This window comes from Orbicella faveolata, unplaced genomic scaffold, assembly GCF_042242905.1.
Source record: "Orbicella faveolata isolate gen_17 unplaced genomic scaffold, um_ofav_v1 contig_47, whole genome shotgun sequence".
NCBI lineage: Eukaryota > Metazoa > Cnidaria > Anthozoa > Scleractinia > Merulinidae > Orbicella > Orbicella faveolata.
In genome coordinates this window covers 25,857,258-25,875,356 of record NW_028301577.1, presented here as the reverse complement: position 1 = coordinate 25,875,356, position 18,099 = coordinate 25,857,258, and the positions used below count along the sequence as shown (strand labels likewise).

Below are 18,099 nucleotides of genomic sequence, written 5' to 3'. Positions count from 1 at the left end.
GCTTGGTACAAATTGGCCGTTTCTCCGCAACTAGAACGAGTTGCATATTTTCCCGCGCTTGGCACAAATTGTCTCTTTTCACGCGCCTAGTACAGGTTGCCTGTTTTCCGCGGTAAGCACGGATTGAATGTTTTCCCACACTTGGCACCGGTTGCGTGTTTACCCGTCTTTAGCACCAGGTTGAGTTCCACAGTTCTGGTTGGTTAACTGAATAATTTCCATTTGTTTGTGATTTGCCAGATGATATAGCTGTGGTGTCTGTTCTACAACAGCTATCAGAAAATAAAAATTCCCCTACGCTTGTGTTCTAACAGATAGTTAATACTTACTTGCAATGGACACTTTGTTCACACTTCTCCGGAAGCGCCTTCGCTTGATAACCTTATTACCAGACTGAGAGTCCGCGTTTCCGTCAGACCCAGGAGGTGTGGCTGCCAAAGTTGTTGGTGCAGCAGTTGTCGTTTCGAAATCCTCGTCTTCGTCTTCCTCTTCGTCCTCGCCTGGTATACATAGACAGTGTGTACTGTTCGCGATGGTCTTGGGTCCAACCTGATGACAACGAAATAATCAAAAAAATAAATTTTCTAAGAGTATGCATGAATAGTGATTTGTTGTTGTAGCAACAGTAATATCTGTTAGACAAGGACTATTTAAGCTCGATTTCCTCCGCTCATCTGACATGAACCGCAGGTTCGTTTCTCAACCAGCGGCTGGTAATCACAACAAGCGGTTTTTCGGATATGCGATATGAACACGAGAACGTTCTGTAATAACGATGGCCTGGTTATTACGATTTCTGTAGCCATAGAGCGATCGTAGTCCATTGCTGAAAATTTAAAACGACGAGACAGCCAATCACATTTGCGAATTTACAACAGAACGCGATCGAGAAATCGAGAAAGACCAATTTAATTTTGAATAAATTTAGAAATATTTTGAGAGCCAGTAGTCTTCTAAACACCAAATCTTAAGCGATGGAGACTACAGTTAAATAAGTGCAAACTACCTCAAAATCGTTTCATACCTTGCAACCCTTTGTCGTCCAGGTATTTTTATCCTCGTTAAACATTTTGCACGAAGGCAGGTAGATTCTCAGTGCGTAGCTTGTGTTCACATTACCCAAGTCATCCTTGTTTAGAATTTTCACGCCCAAATAAAACTGCTTGATGGTCACATTCGCAAGCAGTGTCGCCAGATCTGTGGCATTGTCGCTTCCATTCTGTCCATTAATCAACAGCGGATTGATAAGAACATGTGGAATCACGAACGTGAATGGGTGAGGGCGTTTCTTCATTTTCTTCGCCTCCGTTTGACTCGGGAAATTGTGCGCAAAATCGTAGTGGTTCGCAGTTGGTTTTTTGTCGTACCTCACGGCCGTCATGAATTTGATATCTGGGTGAAAGAACTTCATTTCTACAGCGATGGCTGATTCGATGCTTGAGCGATTGAACTTATGCACACGCATGGGCGGATCGCCGTCTTCAAAGTGGTTCAGTTCCATGGCTTTCACTGGATTTATCTTCAGATTCCTCGGTACAAACATTTCGAGTTGTTGTCCTGCTAAGTCCAGTGGTTTACCGTTACCATCTGTGAGGGATAAACCAACTGTCTTGGAATTTAAATCGCTTGAGCTGTTATCCCAAGCAAACGGATTCTTATCCATGGCTGAGAGCTAAAAACAAGAGGAAAAACATTGATAATTGCAAAAATTGGCACCAATTTTAAGCTGTCGGTAACATGTCGATCAACCGTCGCCGACACAAGAAATAAAAAAATACAATAATAAATTGAGAAATATATTCATAACAATATGACTGTGAAAATTAATTTCTTTTGATTGACTGAGGGCAAGCCAAGTTACAGTAAATTTTTAATTTGCAAAGCAGTGAAAATTGACGCGTGTGCGTTCGCAATTTTCTCAGTCATATAATACATGAATAGTCGTATGAAAGCTCGTTAAATAGATAAATAAGTAAATAGGTAAATGAATAAACAGGAATTAGCAGTGGCGCCTCCACGGAGTGGCTCTAATACTGACAGTGTTAAGTAATCCAAAAACAGGCCAACATAAAGAATCAAAACACCGACTAATCACAATGAAGTTATAATACAGACTGACATTTCGGATTGACTTGAACCTGAAACACTTTTTAGTATTTAAAGATTATTCTTTTTTGTACTGACCGTTGAACCAATGGCACTAGTGGCTCCTTCCTCAACAGAGGCGTTGGCTCCTCCAAACAGTGCCATGGGGTCGGGAAGTTTGACTCCCCCCATCCCCTCCCCTTCCTCGGCATCTTCATCATCGTCCTCACCGCTGATGCTGTCCAGAGTCTTTCTTCCGACAGACAAGTCCAGATTTGGTGAGGATATTGATTTTGGTTTGTCACCAGCCGCTAATTGCTTGAGAAGGGCACCGCTAACCTTGTCCACTACACCGAGGGCGTTCTTGGTGTTGTTACGACTTTTACTCTGCAAGCAAACATGAAAAGACAGCAGATATTTTACGGCTAAACTTACACCAAAATAAATACACACTGGTTACGCAACGTTTTAAAGTTATATATCGCAGAATATGAGAGTCACTTGAATTTTCTCGGTACACACACCAGCCTTTAGGCGAGTGTGTATACTACAGAAATACAAGTGACAAGTCGGATATTCCATGGTATATCACTCAAAAGTGTGGCATAACTATTTTATACCATGCCATAGAAACATACAGTGGCCAACACAATAACCAATGCGACATAGGCGCGGCGCATACGCCGTCGAATATACAACAGCTTTCCAGCCAATTCAAATTTCTAGTAAAATGTGCTCTACTTACCGGATCTCCAGCGGAAGTTCCATTCGCGGCTTTTTGATACGAGTCAATCGAGGCTCCGACGACATTGCCAATAGCAGAACCCAGGCTCTTCGCTACATTCTCCACGTCACGTGCACTGTCGCTACCGGACAGGAAGTCACCCATTTCACCTAACGCGCTCACTGTGGCGTTCTGTCAAAAACACGTGCAAACGTATCAGCTTGTGGTTCTTTCTTGGCCACGAGACGTGCCAAAATACTATACACATGCCGCTACAGGAAGACACTAGTCACCTCCATATGACACGACTGACACATTTTTGTCGGAAGAGCTGCAGCTCTTGTAAGTTTGTAATTCTTTTGCTTGGTCATGGTGTAGGTTTGGGGCTAGGGGGCATTGTTTCTGTTGTTTGTTCTATTACCCTCTCAAAGAGTATCAAGCCATTTATGTGAGACCTTACGAGAACTGCTAACCGACCCATTTTTGTAAGAGGGTAAAGAATGAGAACGTACAAATCGGTATATGATGGGTCACTCCCTATTTTCCAAATCGTACTCTTTAACACCATTAACCACGCACGTTACGTTTTGACTTATTACCTCTTTTCTCTTTTTTACACCTGAGCGACTTATTATTTTGAGACAGTGCATGTCCTCTAGTTTAAAGTTTACCGTACTTCTATCTCAAAAAGAAACAACTGAAGTTAACGTTTTTACCTGAGCATCCTCGTCAACTTCATCAGTTGCTTGTGTCAGTGAGTTGAGCACTTCACCTTTCATTGCCACGCCGTCAAAATCTGCCACAGGAAGCTTGCTCAGCTGCCCGGCTACTTTACCACGAAACTGAAAACACAGATATGCAGAGAAACTCTGAGTGTTTAGTGAACACAGTGATTATTGTTGGTACCAGGCTCTCGGTCAGTGGGGACGATCGAAAAGGAGGACCAGACCCTGCTGCTCGTCGCTCGTCGATCGTCCACACTGACCGAGAGCCTGGAACAGGCTAGTACTAGTCTTATTCGCAAAACAAATGAAGCAAGCGACATTATTACGAATCCATGAATGGGGCTCTTGAAAGGATGGATTCATTCCCCACGTGCACCTCCCTCTCCAAAGACTTTCTAAAGGGATTTTCACCGATTTTGATTTATAACGGCAAGCGAACAACATAGCTCTTCAACAGACGAGACCGCAAGCGTTTTTTCTTGTATTATCAACAGTACGCACCGCTGCTCTCTCCTCCGCGGCCGCGCTGTCATTTCCTCCCTTGCCCACTTTAGCGTTTAACACAGAACTGGCGGCTCCTGCCAACTGGAATGCCTTCTGATCTCCTGCTTCGTCCCCAGACGCACTCTGCATGTCTCCGAACACTTGATCGTAATCAACTGATTTTGGTTCTAGAACCTGAAAGAACAGAAAATCAGGCCTGAATGTACATCAATTAGAATGCATGTAGTTAATCTGCCACAGAGTTGTTATGTCATTCATATCACGCCTAGAAAATGAATTATCTTGTTGTCATATCTTTTATTTAGGAATGTGTTGGATGGCCTTTGGTGCCACAAAGACTGCCATGCGAGAATTGTCTGGCCTCACCAAACACACAAGGCCATGCTAACTGACCTCATCCGTGACATCATCGTGTAATGATCATTATTAAAAGCTGTATCATTGGATAATGCAACCCAACAGTTTTCACTGGCTTAGCCATCATGGTATATGAGTCATGATACCATGCTCTACCAATAAGGTAAGCGTACGCGTGAGTTTTAGGGCGTTTTTATTTCAGTTTGGTTTTCTATATTTTGGGGCGTTTTTACCAAAGCAATTATTTCACTCGCGCGTGCTGGATATGTGATGGTTAAAGTGAGCTCGGCATCTCGCAACTTGTTGCCAGTATCTACCTTCTCATATCCAACGCGCGCTCGTGGAATAATTGTTAATTAGATACTGATGAATAGTTCTCACTTACAGTCACTTTAAACCGGGTCTCAGCGGTTCCTAGGTATTTGTCCATGATTTTCACTCTGACTTCAATCGTAAAGTTGTTCTCGGGCTTGCCAAGAGGGAAGATGGCTGACCTCTCAGATTCACGCCCCGCAGACACTGGAATGATTTCCTCGCCATTCCTTAGTTCTGAAAAATAGCAAAGAAGATTTATAAGGGTGTTGCACTGTCAGACTCCAGAGATTTAGTTTGAAATCAGCTTCCCCTTCCCCCACCCCCCACTTATTTTCTTTCACTTCCAGTCAGCCTCGGATGGGGCACCGAGCATCTATCCTCCTTGGGCCTCGTGGCACATGGGACGTGGCGGACTCGGGGGAGGGGATTAATAAACTCAATTAAGCCCCCTGGAAAGGGTTCTTTTAAAGAAATGAGCAACGCTTCGACGTGGGGTGGGGGCGTAATGAACTAAAATAGGCCCTCATTGAGAGAAGTTTTTTAAAGAAATGTGTTACCTTCGGACGGTGGGGGGAGGGTGGGGGAGACTTAACGAACTCAAATAAGCCCTCATGGAGAGAAGTTTTTAAAGAAAATGAGCAACCTTCGGACGGTGGAGGGGGGAACTTAATGAAGTCAAATAAGCCCTCATGGAGAGAAGTTTTTTAAAGAAATGCGCAACCTTCGGACGGGTGGTGGTGGGGGGGGGGGGTGGGGGGAGGCGGAGGGCTCTCAATAGAGCTTTTACAGCTTACAGATATAGTGCCATTAAATAAACTTACCAATCAAATATGTGAGGGGTACATCTGGGTCGGTCCAACCTTCGCATTTGACGTTGAACGGCGTTTCCAAAGCGAAACCTTCCTCCAGAGGGACGCTACACCGGCCACTCACTGGGGCAATGTTAATGATTATCTCTTCTATCACATATCCCCCTGGGAATCCCCCTAGTCTCCAGGCATTTAGTTGAAGCCTGTAGATTTTACCGGGAAGAAGATATTCAGCTTCTAGGACTAAGCTTGGTGATTGCAATCCAGTAGCTTCTGTGTAATCTTTCCAGTCCTCTTTCTCTTCCCATGAGCTGTCTTCATCCTTGTTGTCTCCTATTAACAGGGACAGTTTCCACATGTACCCCAGTCGTTCACCAAACTTGCAGTCTATGCAACGGCTTTCCAGAATGAGTCTCTCAAAAGGATTTTTCTTTTCAAGAATATTGAAGACAGTCCTGGTGGGAAGGCAATGGAATCCTTTCATTAATCTATCAACTAAGGTAAAGTCTACATATGACCCAAGTAGCCCATCAGGCCAGTGCTCATCTCTGGTTTCAGCAACATTAGTAACCTTGAGCAATGACGACGGCGACGCCAGGGACGAGATAGATTTATATTTTACCTCCGAATTTTGGAACTATCTGAATCTGCTCAGTTCGCCAATTGGTCTGAAAACCTGCTCAAACTAAGTATGCAATGCCAGCAATCAATTCCAAAAAGAAATGCGAAAAACTTGCCGTCTGGGCCTACGTTCTCCAAAATACGCAGAAGTTGGCCATTTCACGTTGTTGTTTTGCAGAGGACGGCTAAGAAATGTACAAAGATTTATAACGCACGTGCACAGCTATGGTTCTGCTCATTAAACCTTTTGTTTAGCGACGTTCTCGTTGCTGTCGTCGTCGTGGTTTGCTTAAGCTCCCTATTAACCGACTAGGGCTGTATTTCTACTCCTCCCTGGGAGGTACTAAACATGGCAGAGCGGTCTAGGAACTCCAGGTCAGCCAGCTCTCTCTTGTTCGATAGGTTCTCGATACTCTTAACTCAGCGGTCACGCGTAACAAACTTAATTTTTATCAGTCTTTCGTGGGAATGTGGCTCACAGTTGAAGGAAGTAAAGTCTTCAATTAGTTAAAGTTTTTAAAATTTGCTTTTGGCATCAAGTGCTTTGAGTAATTCATGTGTTATACTCTTACTAATCAAGGTCAATCAAAATAGAGTTATGCTACAACAACCAATCAGATACATATATGTTATTTACCGGCCGGGAGGTCCGTATTGGGAAAAACTGTGACCGAGGTCTTGAATACGACCCGAGGCCGCAGGCACAATTTTTCCCAATACGGACCAACTAAGGCCGGCGAATAACGTGTTTATTTTTTTTCCAGACCGCAGGAGCGCGCACGATTGGCCAATCAGATTCAAGGATTTAGGATTTCGAACCACTGAGAAGCTGGAGAAAAAATAAAAACATTAATGAATAAGTTACATGTAAATCTTATCTATAGCTTTAACATCTCTGACGTAAGGAAGTTTTAGCCTTTTGTCTTCAATTCCATCAAGGATCTTCCATTTTAGGTAACGGGAAAATTCTGGAAAACTGTTGTCTCTGAGATTGTTGTCTGTTTTCTTTCCCTCGTGATCAGAGGGTTATCTATATGTAAATCGCTTCTAAAATGTTTCGAGAAAGTTTGTCCTATCACAGCGTGAAAGCTTGCGCGGCAATGGCGAAAGTTATCATGGTTAATGGTGGTTCATTGTTGCTTCAAAAAAAAAGTTGTTGTTTATAGTGGTCAATGAGCTTAGCTACACCTAGCTAGATCACAGGCTTGTCACTTAAACTGAAAGAAAGAAATATCTTAATGTAACATAATAGGCTTAAAACTGGCGGGGGGCAGACCAGTTGGCTATTTACATGCATGACCGGGGAGTTGGACTAGGGTCTACCGAGAAACAACTCCAGCTTAGCGGTCGGAGCCGGACTTGAACCCGCGGTCTCGGGATTTCAAGTCCGGCGCCTTACCCAGTTGGCCACGCTGCATCCTGCTTGACTCACGCTAAAGGTTTTTCAGCGTGACAGAAGGAAACAGCACAAACACGCGTATTCACGCTATCGTCTTCCTTCTTGTTGAAACACTGTGAACTACAGCAAGCAACGCCAAACAGTTACAACCCGTAACACCCGTGCACTTGTCTACGCTTTTTGGGACAAGCTTTGTCAAAACAGCTGCATATGTACACGTCAATTTGACAGAAAAGACACTTACTCAATCACCATAGTAGGCGGTTGTCCTATAAGAACCTCCACAGTTTGGTCAAACTGGGCCCTGCGGCTTTCCTTTCTGACTATAACCCTAAAATCATAAAATGACTTTTGGTAGAAATCACCCGTGAATACGGTGACGACGCTATTGTCTCCACCGAAAACATAGGTTCCATTCTCCCAACAGCCACCACTATCACTTTGGAAGTAAATGGACGCGGGAAATTCCTCTTCTTTCTTTTTGCACATCCACGTGAATGTGATTCCACTCTTGTCATCAGGAAAATCAGGGTCTTTTGAATCTGATGCGTCCAGAGTCAAGGGCAATTGATAACCAACCGAACGCTTCACACTTCCTGTAAAATGAAACATTGAGACAACTTTGTTCACTGGTAAACAAACGGTCCTCATCTCCCTACTGATAGCGTGAAGAGATTCATAGTGTCGCTGTATATTTCCCTCCACCCCCCTCCCCTCACCCCTCACCCCTCACCCCTCCTCAATCTTCCCGAATGGGATGCCAGTCCATCACAGGTTATCTAGTCATACAAGTTATTACTCCCGTCCCGGTAACTTTCTATACTGGTATGAGGAGGGGCTCCCGGACGGAGTAGGTCTCCAAGCTAGGAGCACATTTAACAGGGTAACGGTTCAACGAATTTTAACACAGGAAAGGATAGAAAAAAAAATTGCCCGTAAGGATTGAAAGGAATCTATTAAAATGCTTCGAATAGTCCAAGGGCTGGGTAAAGAAAAGCGATTCAGTGTTTACTGTAGCTATGCGAAAAGGCTACCATTTTGTACGGAAAGTATATGAAAAGGTTACCACTTAAATAAAAAAACAATATTAAAGTTAAATCCGGGGAAAGAGCCTCTTTATTTTTAAACTTTTTCCAGTAATTCTCCCTCCTACCCCTCCCCTGAACCCCCCATCATGCTCAATTGATGCACTGAGACGACAGGCCAGGGTTGTTCGAAAGGTGGAAACCGCTGTCCAGTGGATATATCACCATCCAGCGGATAGCGTGGTTCTTTTTGTTAACACTTATCCACACGATGGAGATTTATCCGGCGGATAGCGTTACCAGCCTTCGAACAACTAGGGCCGGGTATACGGACGGCTCTTTCTCTACTCCATACCTCTGATAACAGCAGACATGTCTGATCGCTTTACTTCAATAAACACAATGTAGGTGTCGTAGATCTCCGACAAATTACGATCCTTTCCGATGAAGCCCAGTTTGAGACGGAACTTGATGAAGGCAAACGGAAGCTTCCTTTCCTTTATTATCAAATCCGCTGAACGAAGAGCGTCCGCAGTGGCGGGAACACTGACGTTGCGAACTTGGTCTACGGGTAACTGCAAAGGAACACTCTCGTTATTGGGATTGTCCCGAGTCACTATGAATGCGCTCCACGTAAATACGAGGCTAGCCGCCACAGGGCACCTGTAGGTGACCTTATGTTTCAATACTAGCATCTCAGACTTTTGAATCTTTTCTGGTGGATCCTTGAAATCTTCCCCAACAATTGTCACTGTGGGTTTATCGCATGGGCTGCTTGTTATGTTCACAAGTGTGCTTGCAACTTCCTTCGAGACAGTGTTGTAAGCCGTTAGCTTGACAGGGTACGCGCCCATGCTACCATATGTATGTGTGACGTTTATGCGTGTCTGGTTGGCTCTCAGTTCGTGGAAACTGGAATTACCGAACGTAACCGGCGGTCTGCAGCGTTGTTCTCCCATTAACTTCATAGAAGAATCTTGAAAATCAAGCCTCAGGCATGAATCTGTTCCAGGTTCCTCGAAGAGTATAAAAAAATGCGTCGGATCGCCTTTGTATGTGGGATAACTGGAACTGATCGATATCTTTCCAACAGGCTCCTCTATTGCGATGTATTTGGTCGCAGTCATGTTCGCTAAAATGTTGTCCACCGTCACTCTGACTTCGTATGTCGCAGAGCGGCTATAAACATGTGATGTGTAAGGCTCTGAAGTGACCTGCAGCGGTGAACCATCAGTGAAGTCCCATTCATAACTGAGGTCTTTTGCTTGAGATGTTACGTTGAAAAACACGTTTTCATTGAAACGGAAAAAGTTCTTCAACCCTCCAAAGCCGTCGATGAGCACTCCATCCTCGAGTCGTCTTGCAGTTATGCTGACTTCCTTTAGCTCTTGCACGTCGATTGCAGCTGATAGCACCAGGCTGCTGACATTGTTGGAAATATTTACAGAAGTTGTAAAAATTCCCTCCTGCCCAAACGTGTACTTCCTCACGTAGGGCTGAACGGGCGAAATGTCAAAAGTCTCGCTGTCTGTAAGACTACTCTCGTCATCAAAATTCCAAACACATACCGCGTCGGTCGGGGGCGTGACGTTGGCTAACAGACTTAAGTGATATGTTACTTGACCAGGGTTCAGCCTTATTGGGCTGTTTGTAGACAGAGAAATATTAGCAACAGGATACTCTACTACCAAAGTGTAAGGCAAAATCATCGAGACATGAAACAAGGAATTTAAAACTGTAACTTTCACAGGAAAGTTCCCATCTTCAGTAAACGCGTGCGTTGTCGATTCAAACTCGTCTTGTTTTGCCAGGGTGCGGTAAGCGCCGTATCTGCTTCCGTCACTGAAATCCCACTCGTATCTTATCCGGGAACCTTCTCTGACTGCGACATCTACCGAGATGTTTTCATGTACCCGGATGAACCTCTTGTCGCTTGTAACAGTTACGTCTTTTATTGGAATATCTACATCTAGCGTGAGTTTGTTTTCTTCACTGCCCAAGCGATTGTTACAATTTACAGATGTATTATAGGAACCAACTTCTGAGTAATGGTGGCGAAGAATCTGCCCAAGATGAGAGAAGTCGATTTGGAGGCTCTCACTGTCACCAAAGCTTACAGTGCAGAAGAATATGGTCCCAGTTGCCATCTGGACAATGATCTCCGAGTCTGTGCCAAGAGTGGTCGGGTGCGCACTTATAGTAAGTCCCGTGATGTTTTCTAGATTCTGTATTACAATAGTGGCGTTGAGAAGTCGTGTGACAGAGTTCACTGCATTGTAACACGTGATCTCGACCTTGTACGTTCCGGTGTCTTTATAAATGTGGGTTGTGCTGAACTGGGTGCTTATTCTAGGCTGCGTGCCATCTTTGAAATCAAAAGCGCATTTGACATTAGTGCCATTGTGTACAACCCGATGGACAGTCACTAAATCTCCCACTGCGTAGAAGACGTTCTTTGTGACATGCGCAGCGGGGAGAGTGAACTCGACTTCTGAAATTGGGATTTCCACACGAGCCTGGGAGCTTATGGAAATGTTCGGTCCAACCAAGTTGAATGCGAAAACCGTGACTGTGTAATTCCCAACTGCAGAATACAGATGAGTGGTGGAGCAGTTTCGACTCGCTTCCAGTGCAGTGACCTTTTCATATCGTTGGCTTCCATCGCCAAAATCCACCACATAAGTAATGTTGGTACCCTCGGCCGCTTCCCACTCAATCTCGGTCATCAAACCAACCGCCTTGGCCTCGATGGGCTTCGAGAACTTAAAACCCCTAATGAAGTCGAAAACGGCAATGACCGACGCAACATTGATTTTATTTACAGAGTTCGCCACGGTGAGGGTAACGTAATACGTTCCCGAGGATATGTACGTGTGGTTCGTCGAGTTAACCTGAGTGCGTAATTTGTTCCCGTCCCCAAAGTCCCAAATGTAAGACACGTTCGACCCAGAATGCCAAGGAACACCAAACACTACAGCCTCGTGCGTGTTCACGACACCACGATGCGTCATCTTGACGTCACCAGCCACGGGAATATCGATGGCAACAAGCACGGTTTGCGTGACGTTCGACGTCAAATGTTTTACTCCGGTGGACTGGTAGAAATGTCTTATGACAAAGTCGGCGGCGTGGACGTAGTGCGCCGCCATGATGTAGTGCTTGTGGTGCATGTTGGGATTGCTCGACCTCAGCAATTTTTCTCCAGGCACTGGATTGCTGTTGTACTCGAATTCAAATGCTGCGCCGTCTGCAGGCGTTATCGACCTAAACGCAAGCTCTCCGCCCTCCGATATCCAGCCAAGAACATCGCCTTGTTTTACCAAGGGCTGCTCTTCAATCGGTAAGCTTTTGATGTGATGGCCCAGTGTGTCGATCGTGATTCGATTTTCTGACACGAGCTCGTAATCCGCCTTGGGTACGTCTGTTTGATATGGCACCAATGGTGCACATGTTTTCCTAGTCTCTGTCGTGTTTGCTATGCAGCGCCGTCTGTAAATGCAGAAGATTTCCATCGATTGGCACTTGTTCTTGTTAGTGGGATCACAGGTTTCATTCTCCGGCACGCAGGACTTGTTTGAAAGACAGTACTTTTCGCCATTATAGCACCGTGGACGGAAAATCTGGAAAGATTTTTTTGAAAAAAAGATTTCACTAAAATCTACGCAATCGAAAGAAGAAGCATAAGTTAGTGGTGAAGTCTTGCCCGCAAAAATTGAGTCTGCTGCTTTTGCCACTAACATTGCTAAACAGCGTTACGTTTTTCCACACTGCGCAATGTTGACTCGGCTGTATTCGGAGCCTGGCTCGTGAGTACTCGCGATCGTTAATAATTGGATGATGATAATCGGAAACTCCTCGTGGGTTTCACCGACGATTTTCCAAAAATGCCAGTCATTCTGCTGAATGTAGAGGATATTACTGATACTGTGGACTCAGTGAGTGGTTTCTTGAAATTCCAGTCTCCCAAGTTTCATTTCGAATATAATTTCCCGCTCTTACACCCTAATTAACCTTACATAACAACAGCAGCTGTGGCGCGATTTTCATTTGAGTGTCGAAAATTAGTTCTTACATTATTACGCTACACGACTGGCTTAAAAAAAAAACTCGCGCCACTTTTCATCCAATAGGAAGTGAACCCAAAGTCAATCGTCACTCGCTCGCAATCGTTTTCCCGCTCTTCGCGTCAGCTACACGTTTTTATATGCAAGTTTGATTGGTTCACGGGAATGTCTGTGTCCTTTATAATTGGCTAGAGTGATTACATTAGCTTTGTTTCTACTACACGTTGAAAACCGCTCTAAAGCTGCAATGCTACTATCATTTAACCAACCTGTAGTCTCACGTTTCCAGTCTTTGCTCCTTCAAACTCCCATTCAGTAACTGTACCGTCGTGCCGGAACTCATAAGCTGGCGACACGATTGTGCCTTGAGGACTCGACGAGAGCAGATTTAACGTATTGTTGCTTCGAGGAATGTGTGGTCCGGCGTTGTAATAGCGAGAACCTAATGACAAATTTAAAAAGAAGAGTCGTTAAACGATAAGCCTTTTGCACAGTTTCAAAACGATTTTAACCGCTATCTGTAGCATATAGTGACTGGAAGAGTTGCTACTCGTCCCTGGATGATCTTTGAGTCCATCTCAGGTTACTCCTCAGAATTCTGTTCTGTCAGGTTGTCCTAGCATCTGTCGGTGCCTACTTTTACTCCTCGTCCGGATGTCCAATTCATTCGGTCAATAGCATTATCCATAGCCTGCGAGCAGGCTCGCTTTTGGGAAGCACACACGCAAGCGCAAGGCCAGACAGCTCCCAGCACCAGACTCCTCCAGGCCGAATCGCTGTGCTCGCTGACTCGCTTTTCGCTCGCGTGTGTGACTCAAAAGTAAGGATGCGTTGCTTTAAGAAAATCCAAGATTGGATTCTTAAATCCGAAGACGGATTTGCGTTTCTTTTCTAAACAGATTAATTCAAGATGTCTCGGATCATGGGGCATCAAAGGAACCGAAGAATCTTTGCCCAAAGTGGATTCTTCGGTTCCTTTACCTGAGTCTAGATCTTTACGTTTTTTGTTTGCAAAAAGCGATAACGCAGCTAATCATATTATCAGGACCATTTGATCCAGAGTCCATCACGCCAGGAACTAGTCTACGGTACTTCCCGACAGCATACAAAACAAAATAATTACCCCCACCCCCAACCCCTGCCCCTTAGAAAGCACACAGGCTGTACGTCATTCAGCAATCCTTCCAAATCATGCGGCTGACTTACTCAGTGAGATGAACTCATGACTTCCGTCGCCAAACAGGAAAGTGTTATTGATGCGCGATCCTCGAATCAGTGAGCCGTTACACTCTACCCATGATCCTAGAGGGGCCGAGTGTGGACAATGCAGCTCTATAGGTCCCAGGGGATCATCGACGTCATACATCTGTCATAAAGAAATGCAAAAATTTCACACTTGAACATAACTTTGATGAGCATGATTTAAGAATCCCGTCGTTAAAATGCCGCAGGAATTTAAGTCTTCGACACACAAATTTGTTGTAAGATTCATGGCATCCATACTTTTTTAAAATATTTTATTGTAAAAGTTTGTACATGATAATCACTCTAGTTGCACTGATCCGTTCTTGTTGAAAACACACTTAAGGAAGTAAATATCTGATCGTAATTAACAGATTTTTGCAATTGTATTTCATTGTCGTCTCCTCGAAGTTCGTCAAAAATACTCCACTACGCGTCGTATTTTCAACTCTCTTCTCGGTGTTTTTAGATGTGGTCAAACACGCTCTTTCGTGTTTGATATATTACTCTATCAACATCCCTACCTCTGACACTGTTATCGAGCCCGTAATGGGATTGGTCGCTTCCATGGAGACAACATAAGACCCAGGCTGGTCATAAATATGGCGAATCAGGGGCTCCTCTGAAGGTTCCAATGTTTCCGAACCATCGCCGAGTTTGAAGGCGAACGTCACGTTCAACCCATTGACCATGCTGCCAGATATTGTAACTGGTTCAAGAAGAGGGAGTCGACCTGTCTTGACCAGACTCAGACCCAGTATCCTCTCCGACGCGGAGTAGACGCTGTTTCTTAGACGACCACCGCATCTGGGAAAGTTTAAGAAGGAATCCAACAGAAGTTCGAGTAACAAGCGGGTAAAAACTTTGTACCAGGATTATTTACATCGTACTGCTAACTTCTGTGCGACTGTTTTAAATATTTTATCAGGAGAAATCATTTCTAACAACACTAGATTTCAAAAACAGATTTTGAAGTTCATACGAAACAGTTGAAAGTACTGGTGAAATGAAACTTTACCTGTGATTGCACAATTTCTCTGAACTTTGAATATTATTTTCTCGAGTTCCCATACGTAATTGTTTTTGGTGTTAATTCAAGCAACTATTTACATCTTTAGCTTTTCCTAAATGCAAAAAGCACTGTAATATACTTAAAATTATCCTGGTACAAGGTTTTTGTCCACTAAAAACTGAAACTGCTTGATTTCCTGTCGTATTTCGTCTTAAACGTGTCATGTTTGGTCAAAACGCGACCTATTATAGAAGTTTGAATAAATTTATTATTTGGTTGTGCTTGATTTTCTTTCGGCCGCACTGCTTCATCTTTCCCCCTGCCTGTTTTGCTGTGTGCGCGCGTGTTTGCTCAGTTTGTCTTGAAGAAATATTCTCTGATCTCAAACAAAGCTGAAGGCACATATCGAAAAAAAGTGTTAACTAACAAACTCACCTAAGCCATGCCCGTGCTTCGCTCAACCAGCTGTCGGAGCCTGGGCACGTACTATCACATTCCGAGTCATTCACCGCCGTGACTGGCAGCGAGTTTGCGCACAGACAGATATTTCCCTCTTGCAGTGCTGCAAAGCGATATTTCCTGCCGCACTGCCTAAGACAGTGCAAAGGGCTGATATCATTGATGTCATAATCTCCCGGACTTGAGATAAATAAGCGTTTCTCCTCGTCGATTACGTAACAACCCATGTACTCTGAAATAAAAACAAAACAAAATGTCGAAAGAATTACACGATATGGCAAATTATTAGTATAGGTAATCATACGGTTTCGAGTTCAATTTGGAATTAATTTGCACGAGTGAGTTTTTCAAAAAGCTGAAATTGCACGAGCCGCTTCGGCGAGTGTAATTTCAGCTTTTTGAAAAACTCACAAGTGCAAATTAACTCCAAATTGAACGAGAAAAACCATATGATTACTTATTAATAATATAAATATGAAAAAATTCGCGCGGAGGAAGTACCGGAAGATCTTTCTTGAAGCCATTTTTTCTCATTTGAGAAAACTTTTTTCAAAGTTTCAGCACAAAATTTTCGTCATCATTTTACGTGATAACATTTTCTTAGAAAAGTTCCTATCTTCTTTCAGTCAATCATAATCCAGAATTTCGATGTGTAATTTGCACTGGTGTTACACTTTTTGCACTGGTGTTACACTTGAACTGCACTGCTCTTAGCCAAGCAGAATCGAGTAATTTTTTCATGTGTATTATTAGTTGGGATACACAAAATTACAAGTAATTCAGCTTTACGTAACCTGCCTAGTAGACGTTTGTTATCTGCAAAAGCACGCGAAGGGAACGAAACTGCGAGCGAGAACCCCTCCCCACTTCTCCCTATTATTTTGCTCACCCCAGGCGCGCTCGTTTGCTCGCTGGCTTGCTCAATCTTCCTGTCTGGAAAATGGAAAGGAAACGTCTGCTACGCTTGCTAAACTTTACGAAAAACTCCAAATTATAATCCACTTAGGTAAAGTAACTCCGAGGAGATACTGAGTAAAATTCCGATTTTTCAAATCTCCAAGGGAAACAGAAATTGGTTTGAAAGATCGGGTAGTTCGAGAAATCAGGGTTAATATTAAAGTGTTGGACTGAAGAGAGGGAGGCGACTTTTGGTTCGAGCAATCAGGTGGCTCCAAAAATCGAGGATTCGAGAAATTGGGATTCTACTGTATAGCAATGAAACCAGAAAGGGCCAGGAATGTTTCACGTTGGAAAAATAGAAAAAAAACAGATTGCAAACGATAAATATGAAAATTTCAGGCGAAATTATACTTGACGCGTTACCGGTGACATAGTACTTTCAAAGTGCTCTATACGACATACGCATGTATAGCGTGCAGAGGATGTTGGGCACCAGCGTTCGACTGATACAACGCGATTATTTTCTCATTTGGTGAACAAAACTAACAAGGGGTTTAGGTTGATAAGGTAAATTAAGAAAAAAAATGTATAGGTATCGAGTAGTTAAAAGTGTTACCGCGGCCTAATGTACCGCCATTTTTGACACTTTGAGGCTGATATTATTCGGTGAAAATTTACATACGGTTTTTTCTCTAAAAAAAAAATTGGAAGGGTTTAGAGACCTCATTTTTTCATAACGTAATACAGCTCTGATTCTTTTCTTGTTTCTCGCCTTTTTTTCAAAATTGCAATAAATTTATATGCTCTCAAACAGAGAGAAAACGTTTGTCTGCCAACGAACGAATCTCAGTCCACTATTATATCAAACAATCTTTAACATAATCAACTGCTCCTATAGCAATTTACAGATTACTTTTGGCTCCGCCCTGGTGTAAATGAGTTTGATTAGCGCAGGATTCACAATGAATAAATTTAATTTTATTAAGTGTTGTAGTACTTAGTCGGGCGGCTATCTTTTCATAAGTGTGCGATCACCAATGAGGCAACGAAAGATAGCAAACAATGCAATGCCTAATAAAGCCAAAGCAAACATAATTGCCAACTTACCAATGTTTGCCAATCACTTGAATAATATTTAAAAGTATTTAATAATTAACGAAGCGATGATTACGACACCTGAACAAGACTGATCCTATATATGTTACTACTTAATAATTCAAAATTATTTCCGTTGGCAACCAAAGGTTCTTGAATTTTTCATAATGTTCGCACTGCTAGAACTTTCCTTCCTTGGAAACGAAGGAAAAAACAGTTCTATTTCATCAAACAACAAAATAGTGTCAGGGATGTATAGAAACTTGCTTTGAATTTCCTTTTCTTTCAAGAGCATCAATACTTAATGTATTCTAACAAACCTTAATCCTAAACAATAAAAAAACCTGACATTCTCCTAAACAATTTTAAGGAGAAACGTACGCTCAAATTATATCTATTTCCTTTCCTAAAAGAAAAATTTTTTTTTATCTGAACGCTTTTGCAGGCGCTGTAACATTACCTCGTAAAGTAAAACATTTTTTAAATAATTATAGCTTAGAGTAATTAGAGGATAGTTATGGAAGACCAGTTTCGAAAAAGATGTAACATTTGAAGACTAAGAAGCATTTCTGGTTCTATGGAATTACACTTCCTTAGATCTACAATTGATACCACGTAATTTAAAACCTTTACACAGATTTGGTATTTATCGTTTATCACACCGCATCTATTTTCTTTACAGAAAAAGCAACAGAATATATCAAAAACTTGGCTAAAATATACAATACCTTCTGGCCGAACCTGCATTCGCAAGGTGGAGACC

The 18,099-nt window shown here is 43.0% G+C and overlaps 2 protein-coding genes across 2 annotated transcripts in view; both read right to left on the bottom strand.

The window, feature by feature from the left end:
* LOC110061730 (polycystin family receptor for egg jelly-like) overlaps positions 1-15,286 on the bottom strand; it is a 25,387-nt gene extending 10,101 nt beyond the window's left edge. The window contains exons 1-14 of the mRNA XM_089280420.1: positions 15,271-15,286; positions 14,395-14,732; positions 13,835-13,994; positions 12,898-13,070; positions 8,920-12,184; positions 7,784-8,135; positions 5,532-5,974; positions 4,781-4,944; positions 4,036-4,212; positions 3,526-3,651; positions 2,831-3,001; positions 2,185-2,472; positions 1,025-1,672; positions 330-549 (exon numbers count right to left, since the gene is read on the bottom strand). Coding sequence (XP_089136546.1) covers positions 330-549; positions 1,025-1,672; positions 2,185-2,472; positions 2,831-3,001; positions 3,526-3,651; positions 4,036-4,212; positions 4,781-4,944; positions 5,532-5,974; positions 7,784-8,135; positions 8,920-12,184; positions 12,898-13,070; positions 13,835-13,994; positions 14,395-14,732; positions 15,271-15,286 — 6,541 coding nt within the window. The remainder of the gene's footprint in view (positions 1-329; positions 550-1,024; positions 1,673-2,184; positions 2,473-2,830; positions 3,002-3,525; positions 3,652-4,035; positions 4,213-4,780; positions 4,945-5,531; positions 5,975-7,783; positions 8,136-8,919; positions 12,185-12,897; positions 13,071-13,834; positions 13,995-14,394; positions 14,733-15,270) is intronic.
* On the bottom strand, positions 15,147-18,099 carry LOC149097768 (sialate:O-sulfotransferase 1-like). The gene is made up of 2 exons (XM_089279993.1): positions 18,065-18,099; positions 15,147-15,573 (listed from the first exon to the last, which is right to left on the bottom strand). The coding sequence occupies exons 1-2, from the start codon at positions 18,081-18,083 to the stop codon at positions 15,314-15,316; spliced, it is 279 nt and encodes a 92-aa protein (XP_089136119.1). The 5' UTR covers positions 18,084-18,099; the 3' UTR covers positions 15,147-15,313.